Source organism: Canis lupus, chromosome 13, assembly GCF_011100685.1.
Source record: "Canis lupus familiaris isolate Mischka breed German Shepherd chromosome 13, alternate assembly UU_Cfam_GSD_1.0, whole genome shotgun sequence".
Classification (NCBI taxonomy): domain Eukaryota; kingdom Metazoa; phylum Chordata; class Mammalia; order Carnivora; family Canidae; genus Canis; species Canis lupus.
The window spans coordinates 10046806-10070022 of record NC_049234.1 but is presented as its reverse complement, the minus strand read 5'-3'; the positions used below and the strand labels follow the sequence as shown (position 1 = coordinate 10070022).

General features: G+C 35.6%; 1 protein-coding gene across 4 annotated transcripts in view; it reads left to right on the top strand.

Annotated features, from left to right (window-relative positions):
- NUDCD1 (NudC domain containing 1) overlaps positions 1-23217 on the top strand; it is an 80082-nt gene that overhangs the window by 55362 nt on the left and 1503 nt on the right. For all 4 annotated transcript variants that reach the window (XM_038555345.1, XM_038555344.1, XM_038555346.1 and 1 more), the window contains one exon: positions 20703-20862. In XM_038555345.1, the coding sequence (XP_038411273.1) occupies positions 20703-20862 (160 nt within the window). The remainder of the gene's footprint in view (positions 1-20702; positions 20863-23217) is intronic.

Genomic DNA, 23217 nt, shown 5'->3' with positions numbered 1-23217 from the left:
CCTAATACAGTTCATATCAGATTTTACAATTGCTCAAATAATGTACTAAATGGCAATTTTTTTCCTGATTCAGAAACATTGCAATTAGTTGTGATGTCTCTTTAGTCTCCTTTAATTTAGAATACCCAGTTACCCAGCTTTTATAACATTGACTTTATTTTGTACTTTTTATGAATTGTATCCAATATTTCCTAAAGAGCAGATTGAATTGTTGGATTTTGCCAGGAATACCACATAAATGATATTTCCTTTTTAGTCTATCATATGAAGAAGACCTTCATGGCTGTGTTGTGGTGTGAAATTTAATTGGGTGGTACTCACCATGTTCCTCGGCTCCTAAGTTATCATCTTCCCCTTTGAATTAATAAGTACTTTGTGTGAAGGTCAAAGTAATCTTTACAAAGGGATTAGTAGATTTTATCATTTCTCTCTGCCTTTCCTCCTTATACTGGCTACCTATCTGTCACATTTAGAATAATTAGGATTTTTACCATGATCTATAAGCCCACTTCAAATTTTCTGTGACCCACTGTACGTGTTTTGAGATTCAGTCACACACGCACACTGTAAAACAAAAATTTCACACAACAGTACTATCCTTATTGCATAAGACATACTTCATTCCATACTATTTTCAGTGAGATAAAAACAGTAAGTTCTCTTTTTAATCTACTTAGTTAATTTTTCCAAAAATGTTGAGACCCATAGTTTAAAAGACACTGCCCTCCGGTGATGATTGTCTCAGACTTGACCATTTTTTTCCTGACTACTTTCCTTTGGCCATGATGGCCTTCCTGCTGTTCCTTGTATTAAAAACCTGCTTGTGTTAAAACCCTTATACCTGAAGGGTTCTGCCTTGTCTCATTTGTCCCTTATTCAGTCCTCTCTTCACGTTTTACCTTCCATCTCTTCATAACCTGTACCAAACACAATTGCATTTCTATCCACCTGCTTTTTTTTTTTTGTTCTCATGGTACTTTGTATTTCTTGATATATTTACATTGTCTTATACATTATGATACCACTAAAGATCCAATCTCATAATTTTCAAACATGAAAAAAATTTTTTTCTTATATTTCTTATAAAATGGCCATTGTCCATAGGTTTTAGTAAAGTAAAAACGTAAGTACATTTCCCCCAATTGTATTTTATGCCACTTAGCTAAGATCTGGTATCTTCCCATGTTCCAGTATCTAGTCAGTGTTAAAACATCATTACATAATTAACTTTACAAATGGATGTTCAAACAAAAATACAACTCAGGATTTTGTAGGACTTCTGTTTTCAAACATCAGTTTTGGACATGCCACATATGTACAACTTATTAGTGAAATTTAACTGTCTAAGCACAATATACACATTTTACAGTATATGGGTTCCCATATCTGAAATAGTGCTCAGCCAGGGATATCCTCAATTGTTGCTTAATAATTACTATAAAGAAAGGAGAGTGGGGGAAGATAGTAGAGTGAGAAGACACTGAGCATGCCTTTTCCCATGGGCACACTGAGCCAATAAATTGTCAGTAAGGCAACTCACTCTGAAAAAACCTAAAAACTAGCACAACAAATCTTCCACAGCTAAAAGCGTAAAGAAAGGCCACATTGAGAGGGGCAGAGATACTTGGTCATGAACCAAACTCCCAGCGTGGGACCCACAAGCAAGAGGAATATCATAGGCTCAAAAGAGTTAGGGAATCAGTCCTCACACTCTGTATTCCTGGCCCTGGGGAACTGCACAGGGAAGGTCAGTCCCCATAATATCTGGCTTTGAAAATCAGCAGGGTTCATTGCTTAACTCTGGAAGCTTTGAAAATTATGGGGCTTAATTGAGAGGGCCAAGAGATAAGAAACCAAGTATCCGCACTTAAAGGGCTCTTGTGCTGTATTACTTGGTCTGAGACCCAGCACAGAAGCATCAATTTGAAAAGTACTTAGGGTTAAACATAGAAATATATTGCCTAATTTCAGGACATGTGCCAGAGGGGCAGGAATCTGTAGGAACTTTCACTGGGAACAGAGGTGCTGGAAAATACCATTTTTTGTGCCCTTCTTCACCCTAGCTGGCTGGAAGCATGTGGGAGCCAATTTTGATATTCTCCCAACTACTCTGCAATGTTCCTTTCCCCACTCCATCATTCCTTGTAGACTTAACCACTCCCAGTCTGTCCCCCCCAGCACATGCTCCTCCGAAGTGGCTTCAGCCTGGACCATCTGGTTGGCAACCCTGACCAGAACCACTGTCCCTCTAAAGCAATTCCTGCCCCAGGAAGGGGAACCTAGGCACCCCCTTCCACCACCACCAGCATGCCCACAGTAGCTATAGCCAGGCCTCTCAGCCAATTGCCAGGGGCAAGCCAGTGTACCTGCAGTCATTACAGACAGCTAGCATAAAGGCTGATCATGCTGGTGCAAGCTCTGCCCACCAGTTTGCCCACAGTAATCATGGCAATTCATTATTGACCACTTGGTAGAGGGCCGGCCCTGCCTACAAGCAACCCCAGGCCCAGCAGGAGGGTGCATGCAGCCCACAGAAAGGACATCCTTGGAGCACCTGGTTCTAGTGACCTGGGGAATTGCACTTCCAGGCACCACAGGACACCTTCTACATTAGGCCACTATTTATTCAATACCAGAAGACACAGCTCACCTACCTAATACATAGAAACAAACACAGAGCCAGACAAAATGAGGAGACAGGATTATGTTCCAGACAAAAGAACAAGACAAAACTTTTCATAAGAGCTAAAAAAAATGGAGATGAACAGTCTACCTAATGGAGTTTGGAGTAATGTTTGGGCTTGAGACAAGAGTGCATAAACAGTGAGAACTTCAGCAAAGGGAAAGAAAATATAAAAAGAACCAATCAGTGCTGAAGAATACAATAATTGAAAAATACAGTACAGGGAATCGACAGGTTAGAGAATGTAGAAGAATGGATTGGGAATCTGGAAGACAGGATAGTGGAAAGCAACCAAGCTAAACAGGAAAAAAATAATTCTTTAAATGAGGAGGTTAAGGGACCTCTCTGAAATATCAAGTGTAATAACATTTGCGCAAATAACATTTGCGTTATTGTTTTTAGGAGAAGAAAGAAAGCAAGAGAAAACCTGTTTGAAGCTATAACAGCTGAAAATTTTCCTAACCTGGGAAGGAAACACACATGCATATTTAAGAGCCCCAAACCAGATGAACTCAAAGAGGTCCACACTAAGACACAATAATTAAATTGGCAAAAACTAGAGATAAAGAGGGACTCTTAAAAGCAATGAGGAAAACAAATAGTTACATACAAGGGAGAGACGTTTCAGCAGAAACTTTTCAGGCCAGAGGGGTGTGGCCTATGTTCAAAATGCTGAAAGAAGAAACGTATAACCAAGAATATTGTACCTTCACAATCTAAGGAGAGATTAAAAAGTTTACCAGACAAAAGTTAAGGGAGTTCATCACCACTAAAGTAGCCTTACGTAACAAATGTTAAAGGGACTTTCTTAAGTGGAAAAGAAAAGGCCATAACTAAAATTGAGAAAATTTTGAAGGAAAAACTATCACTAGTAAAAACAAATATACAGGTAAAGGTAGAAAGAAGATCAGTCACTTATAAAACTAGCATGTACATTGAAAGATAAAAGCAGTAAAATCAAATATATCTTTAAAAATTAGGAGATACACAAAATAAAAGATATAAAGTAAGACATATACATAAAACATAGAAAAGGAAGTATATATGTTCTAACTTAATATAGACTGTTGTACACATGGGAAGTTATATATGAACCTCATGGTAACCCCAAACTAAGAACCTATAATAGATACACAAAATCATAAAGAGAAAGGAATGTAAGCATAACACTGAAGAAAGTAAGTCACAAAGGAAAAGAGCAAGACAAGAACAGAACTACAGTAGTAACCAGAAAACAGCAAATGACAATAAGTACATAGTTATTGATTACTTCAAATGTAAATGTACTAAATGCTCCAGTCAAAGATATAGGGTGATTGAATGGATTAAAAAAAATCCATGCATATTCAGCCTATGTAAGACTTTCAGATTTGAAGACACATAGAGACTGAAAGTGCAGAGATGGAAAATAATCCCATGCAGATGGAAGTGGGAGGAAAAAAGCAGGGGTAGCAATACTTATATCAGATAAAATAGACTTTGAAACAAAAACTGGAAAAATTTTTTTAAATAAATAAAACGACTGTAACTAGAGACAAAGAATGGGTAATTGCACACTGTTACATAATGATAAAGAGATCAACCCATTAAGAATATATACCAATTGTAACACTACATAATGATAAAGGGATCAATCCAACAAGAGTATGTACCAATTGTAAATATCTATGCAACCTACATAGGATCACCTGCAAATATTAAAAGACATAATGGGAGAAATTGACAGTAATACAATAATAGACTTTAGCACTCCACTTAAATCAATGGATACACCATCAAGACAGAAAATCAGATTAGTAAGGAAACCATAGTTTTGAATAACACAGCAGACTAGATGAACTTAATTAACACACACACACACACACACACACACACACACACACACAGAACATCCCATCCCAAAATGAAATACACTTTCAAGTGCACATGGAACATTCTCCAGGATAGATCTCATGTTAGGCCACAAGACAAGTCTCAACAAATTCAAAGAGATTGAAACCATATCAAACATCTTTTACAGTCATGGTGTATGAAACTAGAAATCAATTACAAGAACAAAACTGAATAAAACACAGACACATAGAATATAAACAGTATGATGCTAAACAACCAGTGGGTCAATGAAGAAATCAAAGAGGAAATCAGAAATTACGTGGAGATAAATGGAAATAGAAACACAATGACTCAAAATCTTTGGAATGCAGCAAAAGCAGTTCTAAGAAGGACATATATAGCCATGCAGGCCTATCTCAGGAAACAAGAAAAATATCAAATAATCTTACCTTACAGCTAAAGGAATGAAAAAAAAAGAACAAAGGTCAAAGTTAATAGAAGGAAGATAATAAAGAATAGAACAGTAGTAAATGAAATACAGACTAAACAAACAATAGAAAAGACTAATGAAACTGAAAGCTGGTCCTTTGCAAAGTTAAACAAAATTGATAAACTTTTAGCCAAAGTCATCAATTTAAAAAGACTCAAATTGAAGCAGAAATGAAAGAAGTTAAAACCGATACCACAGAAATACAAAGGATTATGAGACTATGGCAAAAAATTATCAAGTTATTCAACCCAGCTTGAGCTCTCCTGCCTTCTGCAGCCACCTTCCAGGGGCCCACCCAGTCAGCTTGCCCGTGGTCACGGTTCAGCCTGTGGTTTTCTGTGTTCCTTGCCCACTGGGGGCGTGGGACACGCCCAGACCTGCAGGAGGGCAATTACCGTACACCTTATATACCTCTGCTTTTGTTGTTTTCAAATGCTAGATGAATGTTTCTGTGCTAGGTTCTTTTAAATAAAAAGGGGTTAAAACTCAGATGCTGTATATTAATTTGTAATTATGTATAAAGTAAAGCAGTTTTACAGTAAAACTGCAAAAAATTTTTTCAGTGTGTTTTCTGGGATTTTGCCACAACATACTGGCTTTGTATTTTATTTATCTTCCTCTCTAGTTATTGGCTTCAGACTCTACTTGTAAAGTCCCCTCCACCCTTTCAAAAAATAAATGTCCTTTAAGTCTTAAAAAAAAAAATTAGTTCCTAGAAATCTATAATCTTTCAAGATTGAGTTAGAAAGAAAGAAAAAAATCTGAACAGACTGATAACTAGTGAAATTGAATCGTTAATCCAAAATCTCCTAAAAGCCAATGTCCAGGAAAAGATAGCTTTGAAGGTGAATTCACTAGAAATTTAAAGAAAAGATAATAATACCATTCTTCTCAAACTGTTTCAAATAATAAAAGAGGAAGGAATGCTTACAAATTTATTCTACAAGGCATTACCCTGATACTAAAGCCAGGCAAAGACACTAAAAAAAATTACAGACCAATATTTCTGATGAATATAGATATAAAAATACTCAACAAAATATTAGCAAACCAAATTCAAAAATACATTAAAAGGATCATGCACCATGATCAAGTGGGATTTATTCCAGAAACGCAAGAATGGTTCATTCTCCACAGATCTGTCAACATGATAAACCACATCAACAAAATGAAGAATAAAAAACCCATAAGATCATCATAACAGTTGCAGAAAAAGCATTTGACAAAATTTAACAAAAAGCATTTGACAAAATTTAACATTGATTTGTGATAAAAACTTTCAATAAAGTCAGGTATAGAGGGAGCATACCTCAACCCAGTAAATGCCACATATCAAAAGACCACAGTTAATACTTTACTCAAACTGAAAATTTTCCTCTTACAATTAGGAACAAGACAAGGAACAAGACAAGGATGTCTACACTTGCCATTTTTATTCAACATAGTATTGAGAGTCCTAGCTGCAACATCAGACAACAAAAAGAAAAAGGCATCCAACTGGTAAAGAAGTAAAACTGAGAAGTCCCACTACTGGGTATTTACCCAAAGAAAACAAAAACAATTCATAAAAATAATATGCACAAGCGCCTGGGTGGCTTAGTTGATTAAGTGTCCCACTCTTGATTTAGGCTCAGGTCATGATCTCAAAGTTGTGAGATGGGAGCCCCTTGTCAGGCTCTGGCTGGGTGTGGAGCCTGTTCAACATTCTCTCTCTCCCTCTGCTCCTCCCCTATCTTCTCTCTTCCTCTCTAAAAGCAAAAACAAAAAACCCTAAAAGGTTTTGCACCCATGTGTTCATTTCTGTATTATTCACAATAGCCAAAATATGGAAGCAACCCATGTGTCCATCAGTAGAAGAATGGATAAAGAAGATGTAGATGTTTACACACATGCCGGCACATGCACACACACACGCACACACACACGAATGTTACTCAGCTACAAAAATGGATGAGATCTTGGCCATTTGTGACAATATGGGTAGACATAGAGAGAGAATATTATGCTAAGTGAAATAAGTCAGAAAAAGACAAATAAATGTGATTTCACTTATATGTAGAATCCAATAACCAAAACAGACAAAAAGCAGAAACAGACCCATAAATACAGAGAACAAACTTGCCAAAGGGAAAGGAATGACCTAAACAGGTGAGTGGGAGTGGAAGAAACAGGCCTGCAGTGATGGAAAGAATAAGTCATGGGAATGGAGGACACAGGTATAAGGAATATAGTCAGGTGATGTTGTAGTAACACTATATAGTGACAGATGGTAGCCATACTTGTGGTTAGCATAGTATGAAATAGATACTTATCAAATCATTATGTTGTTCATCTGAAACTAATAGAACATTAGATGTTAAACTACAATTAAAACTATCGCTGCAGATGACATAATATATATAGAAAACCCTAAAGACTCCATCAAAAGTTTGTTGGAACTAATAAGTGAATTTACTAATGTTGCAGGATACAAAATTATGAAAATCTGTTGTTTCTGTATGCTAATTACCATCATAAAGAGGAATTAAAAACATCTCATTTACAGTTGCATCAAAAGCAATTAAAATACCTAGGAATAAATTTAACCAAGGAGGTGAAGGACCTTGTACTCTGAAAACTAAAACATTGATGAAAGAAATCAAACAACACACAAGGAAATGGAAATATATACCGTGCATATGGATTGGAAGAATTTATATTGTTAAAATCTCCATATTGGCGCCTGCCTTTGGCCCAGGGCACGATCCTGGAGTCCCGGGATCAAGTCCCACGTCAGGCTCCCGGTAAATAAATAAATAAATAAACAAATAAATAAATAAATAAATAAGAATCAATAAATAAATCTATCTTAAAAAAAAAAAAGTCCATAACAATCAAAGCAATCTAGATATTCAGGAAAATGCCTATCAAAATACCAATAGCATTTTTCACAGAACTAGAACAAAACATCCTGAAATTTTTATGAACCACAAAAAATTCACTAATAGCCAAGGTATTGAGAATGAACAAAGCTAGAGGTGTCACAATCCCAGATTTGAAACCATACCACAAATCACAGTAATCAAAACAGTATAATACTGGCACAAAAACAGACACATAAATTAGTGAAACAGAATAGAGAGCCTAGAAATAAACCCATGCTGATATGGTCAATTAATACATGACAAAGGAGGCAAGACTATACAATGGGGATGGGGCACTTGGGTAGCTCAGTTCGTTAAGGGTCCAACTCTTGTTTTGACTCAGATCATGATAAGGTCATAGGACTGAGCCCCGTGTAGGGCTCTGTACTCAGCAGGGAGTCTCCTTGGGAATCTCTCCCTCTCCTTCCTCCTCTCTTTCTGCCCTTCCCCCCCCCCCACTCTAATAATAAATCTTTTTTTTTTTTTTAATGTACAATAGGGAAAAGATAGCTTATTCAATAAATCATCCTAGGAAAAAAGAACATCTACATGTAAAAGAGTGAAACCAGACCACTTCTTTATACCATATACAAAAAAAACCCTCAAAATGGATTAAAAAACCTAAATATAAGACCTGAAGCCATGTAACTCCCAAAAGAACACATAGGCATTACAGTTTATGCCTCAGCCTTAGCAATATTTTTCTCATTGTCTTTCCTCAGGCAAGGGAAACAATAGCAAAAATAAATAATTGGAACTACAACAAACTAATAATCTTTTTGCATGGCAAAAGATTTCATCAATAAAATGAAAATTCACTTACTGAGTTGGAGAAGAGAATTACGAATGATATATCCGATAAGGGATTAATATCCAAAATACATAAAGAACTCCTATAACTAAAAAAAAAAAAAAATCTGTTTTAAAAATGGGCAGAAGGGGGATCCCTGGGTGGCTCTGCGGTTTAGCGCCTGCCTTTGGCCCAGGGCGTGATCCTGGAGTCCTGGGATCGAGTCCCGCATCGGGCTCCCGGCATGGAACCTGCTTCTCCCTCTGCTTGTGTCTCTGCCTCTCTCTCTCTCTCTCTCTCTCTCTCTCTCTGTCTATGAATAAATAATAAATAAAATCTTTAAAAAAAATGGGCAGAAGATCTGAATAGAATTTTTCCAAAGAAGACACACAGGTGACCAAGATACCTGTGAAAATATATTCAACATTACTAATCTTCAGGGAAATACAAACCAAAACCACAGTGAATCATCATCTCACACTGGAAGAATGGCTAGTATCAAAAAAGACAAGAAGTAACAAATGTTGGTGAAGACACAGATTAAAAGGAACCCTCATGCGCTTTTGATGGAAATGTACTTTGGTGCAACTGTTATGAAAAACATGGAGTTGCCTCAAAAAGTTAGAAATAGAAATAACCACATGATCCAGTAATTCCACTTCTTGGTATTTATTCAAAGGAAATAAAAAACACTAACAATAAAAGCACTAACTTCCATTGTTCATGTTAGCATTATTGATGATAGCCAAAAACCAACATTGGGAAATATTATGTGTCCATTGGTGCATTAATGGGTAAAGAAAAAGTGTATATACATAAAATATATTTTTTAGCCATAAAAGAGAATTTTGCCATTTGTGACAACATGGAACAGTTTGATGGCATTATGGTAAATGAAATAAGTCAGAGAAAAATATATGATCTCACTTATATGTAGAATCTCTGAAACAAAACAAATGAACAATGACAAAAACAGACCCGTAAATACAGAGAACTGGTGGTTGCCAGAGGGGAGGAGAGTAAGAAGATAGACAAAATAGGTTAAGGGGATTAAAAAGTACATACTTGGAGTTATAAAAAAAATCACAGGGATCAAAGTATAGCATAGGGAATATAGTCAGTGATATTATAACAACTGTTGATTTATGATAACTATACTTACCGTGGTGAGCATTTTGTAATGTATATGATTGTTGGATCACTATGTCATACACCTAAAACTAATGCTGCATTACATGTCAACTAGGCTTCTATTAACATTAACAAAGAATAGTTACTATAAAATGGGCTTTGGAGAGCATCCAGTGATGGTAATTAAGAATATGGATTTGGAAGCCTACCCAAACTAAAATCCCACTTGCTGTTTATTAGCTTCTTAACTTAAATGTCTTAATGTCTTAGGTTTGAGTTCCTTCTATAAAATGGCATCATATTCCTAATTCTCAAGTAGTGAAGTTTAAATAATGTACTTGTAAAATAGTTGTAAAATAGAAATAAGTATATATTGTTCTCTGCCTCTAGTTCCTAGCACAGAGTTCCTGAAACCCTTGTAATTTCCTAAATGATAAGAGCAAGAGGAGCATCTTTTTTTTGTAATATCTGATCTTTTGATATAGGTTCCTGACAGAGCCACTAATCCCTTGGTATTTGACCCTAGGTCAAATAACTCCTAGTAGGTTATAGGAATGTCCTTTGTTCTAAGGAGATAACTCTTGGTGGGCTTTTCACCAGAAAGACCACACCATGATTAGAAGCTTGGAACTTTTCAGCCCCACCTCCTATCCTTTAAGAAAAAGAGAGATACTAGAGACGGAGTTAATGATTGATCATGCCTATGTGATGAAACTTTCATAAAAATCCCAAAATGCAGTGTTCATTGAGCTTCTGGGTTGCTGAACACCTTACCATGTGTTCAGAAAGATGGCATGTCTGATGAGGGAATGAAAGTTTTGTGCACCTTCATATAGATTGCACTGTGCATCTCTTTTATCTGGATGTTCATTTTTATCTGTTATCATATTTTTTTATAATAAATATGAGTTTTGTTAACTCTCTTAGTAAATTATGGAACTCAATGAGAGGGTTTTTAGAACCCTGATTTGTGGCCAATCAGAAGTACAAATGACAACTTGGGTCTTGAGATTGGCATCTGAAGTGAAGATTTGGGAGAGAGTCTTGTGGAACTGAGGCTTTAGCCTGTGGGATCTGATGCTCCCTCCAAGGAAATTGTGTCAAAGCAGAATTGAATTGTAGGACATCTTGCTGGTAAAACCCACACATCTGGTGTCAGAAATGTTCTGACTCTGATAGTATTGTGAGAGTAAAGGAGAAACACAAGAATATCTTTCCCTTATACAATTGTAGGTACAGATCAACGCAATACTTAACGCATAGTGAGAAATGGGTAAATTTTAGCAATTTGTTCTCTGTATAGAATGTTTGGATTTGGAATTAAATAATAGAATTTGGAATTAAAGTTCCATATCGTTAACTTTTCAGTCTGGCCTCAAAAATACATTTTGTTTCTGAACAGATAAAACCTTTTTCTTAATACTCATTTTCAATTTAATTTGGTAATAGCAGTGATTAGAGGTTATTTAAATGTCTTTACTTGGACATTAATCTTCAAAAGTCTTTATTTGCTAAGTGTTCTACAAAGAGAAGAAAAAGTCTATCAACTAACTACTTGAAATACATTTCAAAGTTTTCTCCAAAGAATATTTTACTCTAATTGTATTGTAGTCTTACTAGTACTTCAAAGATAAATACAATCTTTTCTTTAATAAATATGAAAATAGAAGAAATGTGGAATTATATTTGCCAAAGGGTTTATGGATTTAGGAATTTTTTCCTAAATTTGGCAGTAGCAAAGAATAAGTTTGTCAAATACGTAAATTGTCTAGTATAAATTAATTCTTCTAATTTAAGTGTTAAAACTTTAAAGTTCTTTTTTAATGGAATCCTACTAAAACTTATTTGCCCAGCATCTTCTATAGAATATTTTGAAGAGAAAGTAACATTTTATTGATAGTTGAATGTCATCAGGGTAAACATAAATTACCATGCTGTATATGTATATAGTAATACTCAGAGATATTTGAAGTAAGTAAGGCTCTTTAACCCTATGGCTAATAAGTACCTTTAGCCTTCTCCATTTAAAAATTTTATTTTCTGGCTATTCATGGTTTGTTTCAGTTCTTTCCACTGCTAATAAACTACTGGGTATTACTTCCTTTGTCAGTGTTGGCCCAAAACAGTTGTTCTTATCCTTCTTTCTTATTTGCTGTCCCATTTTGCTCTTGAACACCAACCTGTCACTTTGAGATTGTGGCATATGTTCTTACTACTCAGGGAACTTTGAACATCTTATTATTGATTCTTACAGGTAATTGCCCATGCCAGATAATAGATAATGTCTCACTTCCCTTGTTTTGTCTGCTTCAAAGTATGATAATGTTTTTGTTGTTCTGCAGACATTTTCTTTCTTATGTTGATATTTTTTGTTTTTATAAGATCATACAAAAGTGCCCTTAATTTTAATTGTAATTTTTAATTATCACATTTCATTGTAATCTTAATTCTGATTTGTTTTTCTTTTGGACAAAATTATGTTGTGTGGATTTTTAGAGTTTGCAGGAAACAGAAAACCTCCGGAATTATCTTGAGATGGATATTTAGTTGCAAACATAAGTGGAGATTATAGGGAGCCGTAGAAACAGTCTCTTTCAGATCTCATGAAGAACTAGAAGGTCATTCTATAAACAAATACATTGGCAAGTCAGGTCTAAAGGAGAAGTAGAAAATTGTTTAGAAAATAGCATGTAGTTTTGATGAACAGGTAATCTGCTTAGCTCTTGAGAACCGGATGTCCCTTGCTCTGTACTTCAGTGCAGTGCATGACATCTTTCCTGGATTATTTTAAGTAACAGTAGTCTTAAGTTGCTGGAAGAAGAGCATCAAATCTTAGCATCTCAAGGCTCAGAAGAAGACCTGTTGCTGCTGAGGGGGGAAAAAATAACTTTTGAAAACACCTCTCTAGGCCTAGGGGAGAAATCAGATCATCTGAGGCCTATTAGAAGTTTCCTACCACTGGAGGAAGGAGAATATCACTGAAAAGGTCCAAACCCTGAAACTCAGGGATATAAGGCCCAGGACTAAGGCTGAACCAAGAGTATGAAGCCCCTCAACTCCCTGCCATGAGGCTAGGAAGCAGCGAGTAACTGACAACAGCAGTCTACCACTAAAGAAGGTAAAGCATAGAGAGACTCTGACAGGCAGATAGATATATAGTGAAAGCCTAAAGCTGGAGGTAAAATAGAGCTGAGGAAAATCCTCCATCAACTCAGCCCCCACCAGCCCCTACCAGTTAACACGAGGGGAACTTGAAGCCAGGGTTGCACTGAGAGTAACTATAACAACAACAGAACTCAAGTTTAGACTAGCCTTTTCACACCCTACTCTGTCATAACTACCCACACTAATGACCTAGCAGAAGTGTGTCCTTCCTAGGCATAAATACTACTTACCTCAGTCTCTACTGCCTTTCACATCCAGTATTCGATCAAAAATTACAAAGCTTGGGGATCCCTGGGTGGCGCAGCGGTTTGGCGCCTGCCTTTGGCCCAGGGTGCAATCCTGGAGACCCGGGATCGAATCCCACATCGGGCTCCCGGTGCATGGAGCCTGCTTCTCCCTCTGCCTGTGTCTCTGCCTCTCTCTCTCTCTCTCTCTCTCTCTCTCTCTGTGACTATCATAAATAAAAAAATAAAAATTAAAAAAAAAATTACAAAGCTTAAAAGGGGGGGGTGGGGGGCACACCAGAAAGAAACATCCCACTGACAAGAGATAAGGCAGACTACGTCACAAGACTCAAATCTCAAATGATCTGTATTTTGGAACTACCAAACAAGGAACTTAATGTAACTGTGTGACATTAAAGAGTTTTGTGGGGAAAATGGGTTACATGGATATATAAATAAATACAGAATAATAGCAGAAAGAAACTAAGCAAAATGAAAATTCTAGGAAAAAAAACACAGCAAAAAGAATGCCTTCAACATATTTATCAGTATATTCAATATATCTGGAAAAAGAATTAGTGACCTTGAAAATAGGTTATTAAAAATTAGTAGAACCTAAGCCAAAGTGGGGTATGGGATGGGAATTAAAAAGAAAAAAACTGAGCAGTTAGGATATATGGGGAAATATTAAATAGTCTAACATACATCTGATTGGGATCCCAGAAGAGACATGAAACATTCACCAAAATAGACCAAAATAATCAACAAATTTTGTTGATTGTTTTAAAAGTAATTTAAAAAATTTTAAAAATAATCATAAACTGATTGTTCTCTGACCGTAACAACTAAAGTAGATATTAGTAAAACAGAAAAATCTGGAAAACCCATCCAAATAATTTGGAAATTAACACATTTCTTAAATAACCCATCAGTCATACTGAACCTCACAAAGGAAATTAGGAAATTTTGTATTTAATGAAAATGAAGCACAATCCATGTGGGATGCAGCTAAAGCAATGCTTAGAGGGAATTTTTATAGCATTATAGGTTATATTAGAAAAGAAAAAATATACTAATAGTTTAATCTTGCACCTTAAACTAGGGAAAGAAGAACAAACCAAATCTAAAGCAAAGATTCTGCTCTTAAAGGTAAGAGCAGAAATCAGTGGAACTGAAAATAATAAAGAAAAGCAATGAAACCAAAAGCTGATCCTTTGAAAAGACTAATCTTGGTAAATCTCTAGCAGGATAACCAAGGAAAAAGAAAACACAAATTATCAAACCAGGAATAAAAATGTGCAGAAAGGTCCAAAGACACTAAGGTGTAATAATGGAATATTATGAGTTCTATTTATTTTCATATCTTTGACAATTCAAGTGAAACAAATTCCTTGAAAGATAAGCATTACCACAGTTCACTCAAGAAGAAATAGATAACTGCAGTAGTCCTATATCTGTTAATAGGATTGAATTTATTGTTAAAAACCTAACAAAACTCCAAACCTAGATAGCTTCACCATTGTTCTACCAAACAAAGAAATAGTATCATTATTCTACAGACTGTCCCAGGAAATAAAAAAAAAAAAAAAAAAAAGGAACATCTCAACTTATTTTATGAGGTTGCAGTACTCAGCCAAAGATAGGACAAAATAAAAAAGGAAAGAGGAAGGGAGGGAGGGAGGAAAACCAGTATTGTCCATGAATATAAATGCAGAAATTCTCAGTAAACTATCAATGAAATCCAGTAGTAAGTAAAAGGATAATACATCATGACCAAGTAAAGTTTATCTTGAGAACTCAATACTGATTCAGCATTCAAATTGACATTCAGTATTATCAACAAATGAAAGAAAAATATTTTAGTCCCATTTATGCCATTTATGATAAAAATGCTTGCCAAACTAGGAATTGAAGGTAACTACCTCCCTGAGAAACCTAGAGTTAACATTATACTTTATGGTAGAAGATCAAATGCTTCCCCCCCTAAGATTGGTAACAGGCAAGGGTGTTTGCCCTCATTACTCCTAGTCAGCATCATGCTAGAAATCCATCCTAATGAAGTGAGGCAAGAAAAAGTAGTAAAAAGCATAAATAATTATCACAAAATTCCAGTACTATTATAAGAAGAACGAAACCATACATTGTTTAGGTTTTATCTTAAAATCAGTGTTTATATGCAGTTCCTTTATCCACTTAGTTTGCAACCTTTGAATAGAATTATAAGCCTGTTTTCCTTTTTTTTTTTTTTTTTTAAAGATTTTATTTATTTATTCATGAGAGACAGAGGCGGGGGTGCACAAACACAGGCAGAGGGAGAAGCAGGTTCCATGCAGGGAGCCCGACATGGGACTCGATCCCGGGTTCCAGGATCACACCTCGGGCTGAAGGCAGCGCTAAACTGTTAAGCCACCAGGGCTGCCCAAAGCCTATTTTCCTATCATGGCCAGTAACCAGCAACCCAAGAAGGATCAAACATCTTTCGGTGGCGTGTGTTTGTGTGTGTGTGTGTCATAATCTTGTTTATTTAGCTATGTGGAATACTTGATTTAAAATGAAGACAAGGAAGGCTGGACTTTACTAAATAAAATGAATATTACACAATCTCTTACTATACATAGAAAAATTCTAAAATGTTTATCTCATTAAAGCATGTTTTGTCTCACAGTGTATTACTATTTGCAGTTACTATCATCAGACGAATTTTAATTTGTTTTTAAAACTTACAGAAACTTGGTTTTGAGTATATTTAAAACACCCAATCTTATTTCAAGAATAACTTGTTCAGGGGCACCTGGGTGGCTCAGGTTGTGATCCTGGGGTCCTTGGATCGAGTCCCACATCAAGTTCCTCTCAGGGAGCCTGCCTATGTCTCTGCTCTCTCTGTCTCTCATGAATAAATAAATAAAATCTTTAAAACAAACAAACAAACAAACAAAAAAAGGAATACCTTGTTCACTTTTTCCTGGGCAGATCTGCAAACTACTGAAACATGCAGTATAGTAAAGTATAAAATTGAAAGTGATGGGCATACAGGTAGAACTATATATAAAATAGAATTTGACAATAAAATGACAAGCAGATAATGAATTTTTCTTATTTTTGAAATGGTGCCAGAATCTAGAAACTTGTCTAAATTGAACAACATAATTAACATAAAGGTTTTCTTTGTAATAACTATTCACACATTCTTCGGCATAAAATTATTTAAGTGCTACACAATTCTATGAAGATCACTGCTGAGTTGCTGTGCTTTCCTAATTAATGTTGCTCATCTCATTTGTTTAATTTGCAATGCCAATAATATTTAAGGAAGAATCTATAGAAGATGCCTAGAATGGTAATAAAGAATATTTGCATTTACTAAGGTCTTTCTAAATGCCAACACTCTGCAGGTGCTTGAAATATATTTTACTCATTATAACAATTACAAAATAAGTACTATTATTATCATCATATTTACAGGAGAATAAAATAGGGGCTAAGTATCCTACCTAGAGTCACAGTTCTCACACTCAAAGACCATATAAAGGAAATGAGATAAGTTCTGTAGGAGAGGTATAAATTATTATTGCCATATTTCTTTTTATTAATATTGGAGAAAACTGCTCAGAAGAGAAGGTGCTATTTAAGTATGGCATAAAGTACAGGCATACTTCATTTTACTGTGCTTTGTAGATGCAGTGTTTTTGTTATTTGGCCATCTTTTTTTACAATTGAAAGTTTGTGGCAACTCTGCTGAGCAACTCTGTGGGTGCCATTTTTCCAACAGCGTTTGTTCACTGTGTCTCCTTGTCACATTTTGGTAATTCTCAATAATAAAAAAGTTTGAAATATTATATTTGTTATGGTCATCTGTGATCAGTGATCTTTGATGTTAACTATTGTTTTTTGGGGGTGCCACAAACTTTGCTCATATGAGATGACAAACTTAATCTATAAATGTTGTATACATTCTAACTGCTTTGCCAACCTGGCCATTCCCCTCTCTTCCTCTCCAACCCTCCCTATTTCCTAAGACAATAATAATGAAGTTAGTTACCAATTAATAACCCTACAGTAGCTCCTAAGCATTAAAGTGAAAGGAAAGATCACATGTCTCTCACTTTAAAATCAAAAACTAGGCCTCTTGCTCCAAATGGTTAGCTAAGTTGTGAATGTGAAGGAAAAGTTATTGAAGGAAATTAAAAGTGCTACTTTGTGAACACACCAGTGATAAAGCAAAACAGCCTTAGCTGGTACAGATTGAGTTTTAGTGGTCTAAATAGAAAATGAAACCAGCCACAACATTCTCTGAAGCCAAAGACAAACCCAGATCAAGACCCCAACTCTCTTCAATTCTGTGAAGGCTAAGAGAGGTACAGAGCTATAGAAGAAAAGTTTGAAGGTAGCCAACCTTGATTCATGAGGTTTGAGGAGAGAAGCCATCTCCATAACATGAAAATGCAAGGTGAAGCAGCAGCAAGTTATCCAGAAGATCTGGCTAAGATAAATAATAATGGTGGCTACAGTAAACACAGATTTTTTTTTTTTAAACACAGATTTTTTTTAAAAAATATTTTATATATTTATTCATGAGACACACAGAGAGAGAGAGAGAGAGAGGCAGAGACACAGGCAGAGGGAGAAGCAGGCTCTATGCACGGAGCCGGACATGGGACTTGATCCTGGGTCTCCAGGATCAGCCCTGGGCTGAAGGCAGCACTAAACCGCTGAGCCACCCGGGCTGCCCCAACAACAGATTTTCAATAGACAAAACAGCTTTCTATTTGAAGAAGATGCCATCTAGGACTTTGATAGCTAGAAATAGGTCAGTGCCTGGCATCAAAGCTACAAAGGATAGGCTTGTTGCTCTTGGAGGTGAATTTAGCTGGTGTTTTTAAGTTGAAGCCAGTCCTCATTTATCATTCTGTAAATTCTAGAGCCCTTAAAAATTGTGCTTAATCTACCTTCCTTTGCTATATAAATGGAACAACAGAGCTGGATGACAGCATTTTTTCTAACAACATGGTTTACTAAATATTTTAAGCCCACTGTTAAGACCTGCTGCTTAGAAAATAAAAAGATTCGTTTCAAAATACTACTGTTTGATAATGCATCTGGTCATCCAAGAGCTCTGATGGAGATGTACAATGAGGTTAATGTTTTCATGCTTTCCAACACAACATCCATTCTGCAGTCCAGGGATCAAGGAGTAATTTTGACTTTCAAGTCTTATTTAAGAAACACATTTTATAAGGCTGTGGCTTCCATAGACAGTGATTCTTCTGATGGATCTGAACAAAATCAGTTAAAGACCTGAACAAATTCACCATTTAAGGTGTCAGTGAGAGCATTCATGATTTTTGAGAAGAGGTCAAAATACCAATATCAATAGGAGTTTGGAAATTGTTGATGATTTTGAGGGGCTCAAGAGTTCAGTAGAGGGAGTAACTGCAGATATGGAAATACCAAGAGAACTAGAATTAGAAGGGGAGTCTGAAGATGTGACTGAATTGCTGCAATCTCATGATAAAACTTGAACTGATGAACAGTTGCTTCTTTGACATAAGCAAAGAAAGTGGTTTCTTGAGATGGAATCTAATTCTGGTTCAGATGCTATGAAGATTATTGAAATTGACAACAAAGGAGTTGTTGAGTCCACTGTAATGGAGCTGTGTATAAAGTACGTGGGTGTGGAAGAAAAGGAGCATCTAAGTCGGAATAAGGGGTACATCGCAGGATCTCCATCCCCATCTTCTTATTCATGGTTGATCTCCCTCAGTGGTTAGCCTTTTACTTGGTGGTTTAGGGCCCTCTATTCTCTCCCTGTTGTCCATTCATATATGCGAGGATCGGTGGTACATCATTTTCACTGTTAATACCCCGTACATTCTTAAGGCACTTGTCTCATAAAAGTAAACACATTGTTACGAAAATATGTTTTCAATCTGTATTTCAGTAGTTTTTTTTCTTCTGTGAAAGCCCTTGGTAAGTAAATAAATGAGCATATTAGAAGGACATGCAGGGAAGAGAGCTGAAACAGTGTTGGGTCTATCTTAGTATAAAAGGCCAGGCAGTTGGTGGTTTTGAAAACAAACCTCATTTAGCCGATGATTAGCAGGAGCAAAGCAAACCATGTGAAATTGCTGCTTTTGTAATTAATAGTATTTTGATTCTACTGTAATAGAGAGATGTATAAAGTGAGAGTGGAAGAGAAGGAACATCTAAGTCAGAATAAGGGGCCCATTTTTTTTCCCAAGAATAAATGTACCAGTTTTATTTTATTTTAAACGTTTCACTGTTATATAAACAAAGCTGCAGTAAACATCCTTGTAAGTATATATACACAGGTATAATCTGTGAACAATGTCTGCCAGCCTCTCTCCTTTCTGTGAAGAACAAACAAGAGCCCTATCCTCAGGCATTGCTGGAGCAACAGAAGTTGGGTTGCTCTGTCACAGGATTCTCCTGTGACCAGGAGCCTATGCTGGTACGGTTATACCAACAAATCCTCTTGCTGGAGAGTCACTTCAGTTTTTCCTATTGAATACAGGTCAGGTCTCTACCTCTCACTTTAACCCAACACTTTTATTCTCCAGGCTGCTTTGAAACTCATGAGAACAATTCAGTATTTATCAAGTACTATGCATATTTTATATTTTCTACATTTGTTATGATTTTGTTCATATGGTATTTAGACATTTTTAACTCTGATAACATTAAAGAATCATTTCAACCTATTTTATTAAAAGAAGTATTCTTGTAGGTAGAATCCAAATATGAGTCTCGACTTGATGTTTTTGTATTAAAATGAATTCCTCTGGTCATCAATATTGCAAAAAAATTAACATAATAAACATTCTTGACATGGGTACTATAAATTGTACATCAAAGTAAATAATTTATAAACAAACAGATTTGAGCTTTAATCCCAGCATTGTGGTTGTTCTTTGTAGCCTAAAACAAGTTCTCAAACTTTCCAACTATGTTCTTTTATCTATTAAATGAAGATAATAATAGCCTTGTAGGGAAATGGTAGGTTGTTGAGATTATTTATTACATGCCTGGCATTTAAGCACATGCTTATAAAGCCTAGGAGCTATCTTTGTTCTTGGTAGTTATTATTACAAGTTACATTTGTAAACATCATATTTGTATTCTGTGGTTTAAAAATACTTTCCCTGTTTAAAAATATTCTGCCTATAAATTAGTGCTTTAATATCATGTTTAATCCAGGTTATTAGTATAGTGTAGTGGTTAAGAACATAGATTCTGGGTTTCAAATCTCAGCTCCATGACTTATTATTACCAGGCTGACCTTCAGTAAGTAACTTGGAATTCCTCAACTTTGAAATGGACATCACGCTAGCACATTTCTCCCAGGCACATTTCTGAAGAAGTAATCAGATTATGCATATAGAAAGTTTAGAAGAGCTGCTGACATAGCACTGTGTGTCAGTTATTGGCATCATCATTATTAATTTGCTGTCTCTTTTTATTTTAGGTGAATCTTGGAAGCAACCAGTACCTTTTCTCTGTCATAGTGGACCCTAAAGAAATGCCCTGTTTCTGTTTGCGTCATGATGTTGATGCCCTACTCTGGCAACCACACTCCAGCAAACAAGATGATATGTGGGAACACATTGCAACTTTCAATGCTTTAGGTATAAAGCAAGCTCTTTGCAGGCGCGTTTTCTATTATGTCAAAAATCATGGTCATTTATTTTAAATTCATTTCTTTTTTTCTTTTTCTTTTTAATTTGAGCTGTCCTAATTATATTTGAATTGATTTGTGCTATAATTTCGTTGCTTTTACTATGGCTGGTGAATGTTAGTACTTTTGGAACAGTAGGATTAATCTGTTTTTATGCTTGTACACAAGATCAACACAATAGAAATCAAAGTGGTTATCTAACCACTGGAGTCATTCTAATCAGTCATTTGTTTATTCCAAGTAAGCTATACTGTATTAGAACATGAACAGTGGGTTTGATAGTACCCTACATGGAACTTGTATTCAGGTTTCTTCAGAGTAATCTTCAAAAACATAATAGAATTGCTCTAAGATAATGCTCATGAGGAGACATCTTTCATGGAACTGTCATGTCAAAGAGAGCCATTGTAATGAAAACACTTAGGGAAATGGTGGTAAGCAGAAATCAAATTTATTCTGTAGGATAAAAGGGAAATGGTTTTAAAACTAGGTCTTGAAAATTTTTAAGATACATAATTATAGACTCATGCAATAATTGGTTTTATGTCTAGATATATTAGTATTGTGTGGGAAAAGTTTTTTATATAAATTAGGCACAGTTATTGCTTTATTGAGTAATTATTTTAAACTGGCAACAGGAAGTAAAATTCTACATTCGGAATACAACCCTAATTATAGAGGAGATTTGTCAATTATCCTTTATAGTTAATAATATAGGCCGCTTAAACTGGTTAATTTAGACTCCAAGTGGATTTTTATGATGTGAAATACAAAGTTTTGTTGAAAAATTTAAACACATAATTTCTAGCCTCTGTACTATAATTTGCATTTAATTCTGAATCTTTTTTCAGTAAAGAAAGTACTATCACATAATTTTCATATGCTCAGATTATTCATTTGTATCCCTAAATCTGTTACAGAATTCTGTGCTTGAGTCTAAGTTAAATTAACGTTACATTAGATGTAGTCTTGAGATACTATATACATTATTAATTTTCTCGAGGTTAGTTTAGAATTAGAGCTGATTCTAAAATACTCAAATAGGTATCTATATCCTCTTCACTTTTCCTCCTCAGATCCTGCTGAATATTAAAAACCATCATTGAAGAATGCCTGGGTGGTTCAGTTGGTTAAGCATCTAACTCTTGATTTTGGCTTAGGTCATGGTCTAAAGGTCATGGGATTGAGTCCCATGTGGGACTCAGTGCAATGTCTGCTTGAGATTCTCTCCCTCTGCCCTTCCCCCTACCTGTACACACAAACTCTCTCTCAAATAAATAAAATCTTAAAAAATAGTATTCCTCCTTCTGTGCTCAGTTGTTCCTTTGCTCATTACTTGGTGAATCTCAATTTACATTAGTGTTCTATTTTTTACCTTACGTGTTAGGACATTCAGTAACCATGTCCCAATCTGAAAGTCCTAATTTGTATTTCAGAACACAAACACCCTTTTAACCTGTAAAGATTTTTTAAAAGACAAGTTTTTTTCAGAGCCTAATTAGTTTTCAAGGGATGTCCTAATTGAGTTTTTAAAATCAGATACTTGAATTTTCATTCCATCTTATAATCTCAAGGTCCTACTTCTGGAAGCTGAAGTACAACAAAATCCTGTTACATTGTTGGCGTATAAAAATACCACTAACATTATAAATAATAAGAGCATCCATTGTCATACTAGCATTTTCAGGTTCAAGGCCTATATTATGGACACACTCCTGAAATAACTTTACAGCAGTATTCTATAAATATTTTTCCACTTATTTGATAAAAAAAGATTCTCTGATGCTACATCTCTGATTAATGAGCTTAATTATTTTTTTTAAAGATTTGTTTATGGGACACCTGAGTCGCTCAGTGGTTGAGCATCTGCCTTTGGCTCAGGGCATGATCCCAGAGTTCTGGGATCAAGTCCCATATTGGGCTCCCGATAGGGAGCCTGCTTCTCCCTCTGCCTGTGTCTCTGCCTCTCTTTCTGTCCCTCTCATGAATAAATAAAACCTTAAAAAATATATTTATTTATTTGAGAGAGAGAGAGTCTCAAGCAGGCTCCATACCCAGCAGGAGATAGTCACTCAGCCCATTTCACAACCCTGAAATCATGACCTGAGCTGAAATCAAGACTCTGATGCTTAACTGATTATTAAATTGGCATTTAAGGATAGTTTGACATGTTTTCAGGTCTTTTGATTTTAGATTTTTAGTGTTTTGTTCATAGAAATAATAAGGAACTATGTTGTGTTTTTCTTAAAGAGATAAAAATCCCTATCTATTTTGTTCCTTAGAAATTAAAGCTATATTTGCACCA